General features: G+C 53.4%; 2 protein-coding genes across 3 annotated transcripts; both read left to right on the top strand.

Annotated features, from left to right (window-relative positions):
• The first annotated feature begins 394 nt into the window (after positions 1-394).
• HRCT1 (histidine rich carboxyl terminus 1) lies at positions 395-1,208 on the top strand. The gene has a single exon (XM_080940083.1). The coding sequence runs from the start codon at positions 498-500 to the stop codon at positions 822-824; it is 327 nt and encodes a 108-aa protein (XP_080796209.1). The 5' UTR covers positions 395-497; the 3' UTR covers positions 825-1,208.
• Positions 1,209-3,053: 1,845 nt separating this feature from the next.
• SPAAR (small regulatory polypeptide of amino acid response) lies at positions 3,054-4,791 on the top strand. 2 transcript variants are annotated; one of them, XM_080940304.1, is made up of 2 exons: positions 3,054-3,180; positions 3,527-4,791. In XM_080940304.1, exon 2 carries the CDS (start codon positions 3,787-3,789, stop codon positions 4,012-4,014), a length of 228 nt encoding a protein of 75 aa, XP_080796430.1. In that variant the 5' UTR covers positions 3,054-3,180; positions 3,527-3,786; the 3' UTR covers positions 4,015-4,791. The 2 variants fall into 2 exon arrangements, with proteins under 2 accessions (XP_080796430.1, XP_080796431.1); XM_080940305.1 differs by having other exon boundaries at positions 3,082-3,180; positions 3,530-4,791.
• Positions 4,792-6,705: the final 1,914 nt, after the last annotated feature.

Genomic DNA, 6,705 nt, shown 5'->3' with positions numbered 1-6,705 from the left:
GCATCCCTGGGTGATAAACTGCTTGTGGGACCTCCTCAGGCTTCACATATCCCTGACTGACATTCATAGAACTTGGACTGACTCACGGGACAGGGTCTGACCCTCAGCTGCGGAGAACAGCAAGCTGCTGTCACAGAGTTAGGGAATTGCGTGTGTCCAAAGCCTCCACTTTTAATCGAGGAAAAAAAAAATCTGAAGTCCAGAGGGGGGCTCTCCTCCTGCCGGGAGGCAGGAAAAGATGGGACGTTGGCCTCTTATCCCTGAATTCAGGCCCTCCCTACAAGGAAGCCAGTCCCACCGCTCCTTGGTCTCCACCTACTCACCCCGAACAGCCTCTGGCTGTGGAGAAGCCTGTCCAAACAGGCCTCTCCCACATTCTCTGGCTGTTCTCCAGTCTGCAGGAGCTGAGACACCCTGGAGTTCAGTGACTGTGAGGCCTGAGCAGGGGCTGCTGAGGGGAGCCACTGAGTGAAGTGTGGGGAACCCCTGGCTTCCAGATGTCAGGTCTTCTGGAGAACACAACCCTTGTGTGCTGGATCATAGGCACTGTGCTGGCTCTTTTGATGTTGCTGTTGCTTCTGGCCCTCTGTCTTTCCCACAGATCACAGGAGCGCGACGTGGAGAGAAACCGAGTCCGACAAGCCCAGCCTCGACTCTTCCATGGCCGGCGCCTGCGTCTCCCGAGAGTCCTTCACCATCACCGCGGCCGTGTGACTGGGGTGACCAGTGCAGGCGTTCACCACCACCGCCACCATTCTCCCCATCGTCTCCACCAGCACCGCCATCACCACCGCCATTACCAGGCACGTGGAGCCCGCCACTGAGACCAACAGAGATGGTCTACCAGCCCTGCCCTCCACCCAGCTGCAACATGAGTGAATCCTGATGTTTTCCAGAGCAAAGGATGTTCCTCTGGGATGGATGGGGGGGGGTACTGGGACCGTGGTCCTGCTTGGGTTTCATTTGCATATGAGCCCTTCTTCCATTGTGACACAGAGACCTGAGAACCACCTGGGTGGCCCTCTGCAATATGTAGGGCTTGAGCTTGGGGCAAGGGCTGGCTAAACTTCCTACCTTGTGACTGTGATTCCTGGTGACCCTGGAAGTAATGAGGGTGTCTGGCAGAACCAGAGCCCAGGTGGATATGGCGTGTTCTTCTGATTGGGGAGGCCCTGGACTGGGATATGAGCATTGGTTGGCTGTAAGAAATAAAAACCACTAGAAAGCTTATTGTGAACTGGTTCTCAGCTGCAGCATAGCCCGAGGGAGGAGGGCTGTGTCGAGGGGCCCTGGGAACTCTTCTGGAAGGAGAGGCTGAGCCTGGGGTCTGGCTGTGGATAGGGAGAAGTAGGTGTTCCCTGCCTAAGCCCCGAGGAAGAATTCGGTGTGGACAGCCCAGCGTTTTGAAGGAGGGACAGTTGGGACCACCTAGACTGGGTTCTAGCTGTCTGAGCACTATGCCTCAGTGTTCTTCCTAGCCTGGTCCAGGGCAGGCACCAACGCTGGGTTCTGTCTGTTTGGGACTGAATAGGGACTCTTATCCAGACCTTGAGTGTCCAGCCAGCTACCTAGTTTGCGGATGCACAGTAGCGGCCTGATAAGACCAGAGGGAAGGAACAATTAACTGCTTGGCATGCCCGGTGCATGAGAATGTGCCTAGCCCTGGGCCTCAGTTTCTCCTTCTGTAAAATGGAATGGATAGTAGAAACTCCTACCAGCGTGAACAGGCAAAGGACCCAAACACACTATGAGTAAACAGTTGGGTCCATGAAGGGGAGGGAAACCTTGTCCCAGCCTGAGCCTGAGAACAAGGGAGAAGTGGCAGAAAGTCAGTGACTCATTGGAATAGAATGTCCTCCTTCCTTCCGTTTCCCAGGGGACTCTGAGGACTAGGCGAGGGGTGACCACTGAGGAAGGGGAGAGGCAACGTCACCCTGACAACTTCACTAGGTTTCTGTGCTGGGAAAGTGGACCAGAGGTCTGATGGCCTGATTTCTCTCTGGAGTGTCCTTCACACCCATCTCTCCGTCCTCACTGCCAGGTTTAGACCAGTTCAGCCTCCATCCTTGTCCCTCTCTGGTTACAGCCACCTGCATTCCTGAGTTGCCTCACGGGAATCTTACACGAAAGACGGGGGGAAAGGGTTAGCAGGACAGGAAGTGAGGCTGGACAAGCTTCCTGTACTCCTGTTGAAAATCCTGACACTCTCCCTGGCATGCTCAAGGAACTGGCGAGAGAGAAGCGAGATAAGCTTGCAACAGCCTCTAGGTCCCATTTCCCAGCCCCATCAGGAGACGCTGGGGATTCAAAGAGATACCCTACGGTACCCTGTGGAGGACGAGCCCAGATTGTCAGAGTCTGAGAAGAGGGGCTGTGGCTGAGCAGGGCAGTGTGTGGTTTGCTCTCCTGCCCTGTGAGTGGGCTGTTTGCCCATATGCTACTGAAGTTCTCTTGGAGAAACTGGATACATTCCTGGCAGCATGACCTCTCTCGCATGACCCCCCCCTCGGGACCATGAGTTCCTGATAAGGCAAATGGCAGAATCAGGCGATCACTCTGACTGTATGGTCCCAGGAAGAGAGAGTTGGGGGTTGAGAAAGGAAACTGCTGTTCCGCCATTGGATGCTGTTCTCAAGGCTCACTAGCAGGTCAGGCCAGGATATTCGCTCCGAGACCATCGTACCTGTCCCTGTCCCTGTGTCCCTGTAAAATGGAGGTCCTATCACTGCGCAGGGCTGTGGGATAAATGCTTTTCAGACAGTGCCTGGCTATGCTCAGTACCCAGAAGTACTATTCCTTTAGACTCCGGTTTTCACGGAACGGGTAAGAGGCAGGCTGATAATACACTCCTCTCTGAATGTGGGAGCATTTCAAGAGGAACTGGGTGTGAATGGGCTCCCTTCCCTGATACTCTCAAGGGTCAGTTAATGAGCCTGCAAGTGTGTGGGGCGGTTTAAGCGCTGTAGCTGGGGAGGAGGTGGCTGTGGGTCATAGGCCATCAATCACAATTGGAGGAAGGGATTCAGGAAGTACTCACAGCTGCTCAGCCAGATTCCAGGCAGGCAGCACCAACAAAAACACTGCAGGCTTCAGGGAAGAATCATGGCCACCTGGGGTGGTCACCAGATAAGGGGTCTACAGCTCCACATGCAATCAGGGATGGCACTATTGGAGTCCAGGGTAAGTCTTCACAGCACCCCATGTGGGCCTGGGGTGGTCATGAATGAGGGGGCATAGAGGAAAGCAAATGGGCCCCATGACTGGCTGGAGGAGGTCCTTTCTCATATACACCACACTTCCCAACCCTGTGCGGAAAATGAGGCCAAGGACAACTTACTCTCACGGTCCCGTCTTCCTTCCTGCAGTGTGCTCTCTCCCCCTAACCCTTACCTCACCTCCACTTCCCTGGGAGCTGGCCCGTGTCTTCACACCTGCCTCCCAGCCTAGGTGCAAGGCCCGGGAAGGCGGCAGGGAGGGCAGTGTCTAGGGAATCGTTTGCTTACATCTTTCCTGATGGTGCTTCTAGCAGCTGCCAGTAGAGCCGACCACAGCTCTTGGAGGTCTGACCCGAGGTTACAACTAGACCGGGGACCATCTGGTTCTAGCAGAAGGGTTTGGTGACCTATGGTGCCACCGTGGGTCACCAAAGTCCAAGGCCTCAGACGGGAGTCTTAGAAGTCGGCGGAGGAGAAGCAATCCAGCGCAGTCACCCCAGCTTCTGATAGGACGCTAAGGCCCAGAGACCACACCCACGGTGTTCCGGGTGACAAGTGCCACCCAGAAGTCATGGAGACGGCGGTGATTGGGATGGTGGCGGTGCTGTTTGTTATCACCATGGCCATTACCTGCATCCTCTGTTACTTCAGCTATGACTCGCACACCCGCGACTCAGAGAGCAGCCCCAGACGCAGCTTCACCGTGGCCACATTTCACCAGGAGGCGTCGCTCTTCACGGGTCCGGCTCTCCAATCCAGGCCCCTGCCGAGGGCCCAGAACTTCTGGACGGTTGTGTGAGGTTGGCCGTCCCTTGGCATTTGAGTGGGTCAGACCCATCGACCACAATCAATAGGCAGGGCTATGTCTTGCCTCCCCCATTCTGGTTTGCCCTGCCCTCTTATCCTCGGGGTGCTGAGGTGTTGGTACCAGGTGTGAGTTACCTCACAATGGGGCTGAGAAGCCTGAGGAGAGGTGGACCGACACTGTGGTATAGTCTACAGGGTAGCTCCAGCCAGCCATGAAACCTCACCGGAAGTTAGCATCCTCTCAGCAGGATGCGGTGACGGAAGTCTATTTGCCCCCCAAGGAACCAGAGCCCTCAAGTGGACGTTTTGAAGAACTACACATTTGTTAGTATTTTTGGGGTGCAGCACAGTTGCCCAAACCTCAGGCTTGCTCCTGTTGCCTGAAATCAGCCCTGAAATTCTGAAAACAAAGAGCTGTTTTCTGGGAACAAGTGACTTATTTTATCATCCAGGACGTACATCCTTTTATGGATCTTTCCAAATCTGCTCTGGAAAACCACAGAAGGAAGCGGAGTAGAAAAAGGAGAACCTCAGAGAGCACACGGTGCTTCTTCAGCAGGAAGGCCACCAAGAAGGACTTAGACGTTTGAACAAGACTCGCTTCATTGCTATAGTCCGGCAGACTGTGTCTATTCTTAGCAAATGTGAGTGATTTGCGTCACTTAGGAATGATACAAAAATTGTGAACTGAAAAGATAATTCCAAAAAAGCTAAAAATGTTGTTACATTTCAGCACATGTGAAGAAGCTGTTTTTTTTTTTTTTTTTTTTTTAAACACAGATAAAGGGGCATTTGTTTTTATTAATAGAAAAGCCTGCTTACGGAATAGATGCTGTGTCGTATTTAAAGACTATATTATCTGAAGGATGGGAAATTAGCTTCCCGGCTTGTATGTCTGCATCTAACCTTGAACGGGTAACTCTCTCAGAACCTTTGAGGTAGACAGGACTGAACAAGGGTCCTTTGGGGTGTAAGGGTGTCCAGACATGTGGCTGCCACAGCAAGGATCCAGAGAGACAAACTTGGGCCTGGAGAGATATGGGGTTGGGGTGACAGGGAAGAAGTGTAGGAGGGAGTCAGGCTGCTATGAGTGTGGAGTGAATCTGGGAAGGTAGAAGCTTCTGGAAGCATGTTCTTGTCAGTCTGGATACTGAGTGCCTGACTAGGGCTTTTACAGAGAGGCCAGATGAGAGGGCAGGGAGTCCTGGGGACTTAGTGAAGAAACTCACAGCAGAAGAGTCAGTGTGGGTCTGATGTCTCTAAGGGACGAGCAACTGAGATGGGAGACAGAGCAAGAATGCCTGGAGGAAGCCAGACCGAGGCAGGGCCCGTGACTCTCACTGGAACTCCCCCTGAGTGCCCGCTCGCTGCCAGGGGGGTTGTCTTGCCCTCAGGCAGAGTTCTGCCCCGAAGTAGGCTCTGAAGATCTCCCTAGAAAGGGATCTTGTCAGCGTGTGTCTGCAGGAATTCAGCAGCAGAGCCTTCTTCCTGGCAACACCTAGACTGCGTGGAGGTGGGTGAGTCCACAGACAAGGGCGCTCCAGCACGTGAGTGCATGCGTGTGTGTGTGTGTGTGTGTGTGTGTGTGTGTGTATGTGTGTGTGTCTGCGTGTGTGTGTGTGTGTGTGTGTGTGTGTGTGAGCAAGAAAGTGCAAGCAGAATCCTTCCCACGTTGCTTTTGGCCACGTGTTTTATCACACCCAAAGTATGCCATGATCCATCCACTCACCCAACCCACTATGTGTTCACTCCCCACATAGCCATGTCTTTCCTGAGTCAGTCAGACCTGGTCCCGGCACTCAGCAAACACTTAACAGAGCAGAAACAGCGTGCTTTGGGTGCTGGGGGGGGGGTAGGGAGAGAGGTGGGAGCCCAGGGAGGTTTCGGAGAAGGAGGAGGAAGAGGAAGAGGAGGCCCCTGAGCTGGAATGGAAGAGAAAGAGAGTCTTCAATGAGCAGGTCCAAGAAGGTGCTGGTAGAGAACCCGTGGAGCAGGGAGAACTGCAGCTTGGTCTGGCACAAAGGAGATGAGGCTTGGCACCAGTCATCCCCAAGGGAAGCATATTCCCAGGCAGCAGATGCTAAATATGCTGCTGAGGCAGCCTTGGTCTTTTAGGCTGAGCAGGCCCAGGGTCCAGGCACAAATGAGGACACGGTACATGTTACTGATGCACTGGAGAGGTGGCTCTTGGGGTAGGACATGGGCCACAGGCCCTCAGGACTGTGGAGTTGAGTCTGAGGGCAAGGAGATGCTGCCTAGAAGAGGAAGAATCTAAAAAGGAAGGTGGTCCTCCCTGGGGAAGTCTAGCAAAGGGCTGAGAGGTGTAACTAGAGCCCCGCAGGAAGTTGGGAAGAGCACAATAGAGTCTGGGGAGCAGAGTTTCTAAACCGTAAGAATGCCAGAGAAGCTGGGGTTTCATGTAGGCGATGAGTAATTTCTAGTTTGAATGTATTTCACAAAATAGTTGGAACATAATATTTTCACTAAATATATTCGTTGTCTATGTAAGATCAAGTGTTTTGGGGCATCCTGCATTTTATCTGGTAGCCCTGTGGGGACGGGGTGGGCGAGTCTGAGAGGCTGGATAACAGCAGAGGGCTGTCAGAGGACAAGATAGAGAAGAGCTCCCCGAATTTCAAAGCATTAGGGTTGACAATGACATAGGTAAGGAGAATGGACAGCC

This window comes from Micromys minutus (assembly GCF_963924665.1).
Source record: "Micromys minutus genome assembly, chromosome: 28".
NCBI lineage: Eukaryota > Metazoa > Chordata > Mammalia > Rodentia > Muridae > Micromys > Micromys minutus.
Note: the sequence above shows the minus strand (reverse complement) of the source record. Positions and strands in the feature narration are given on the sequence as shown.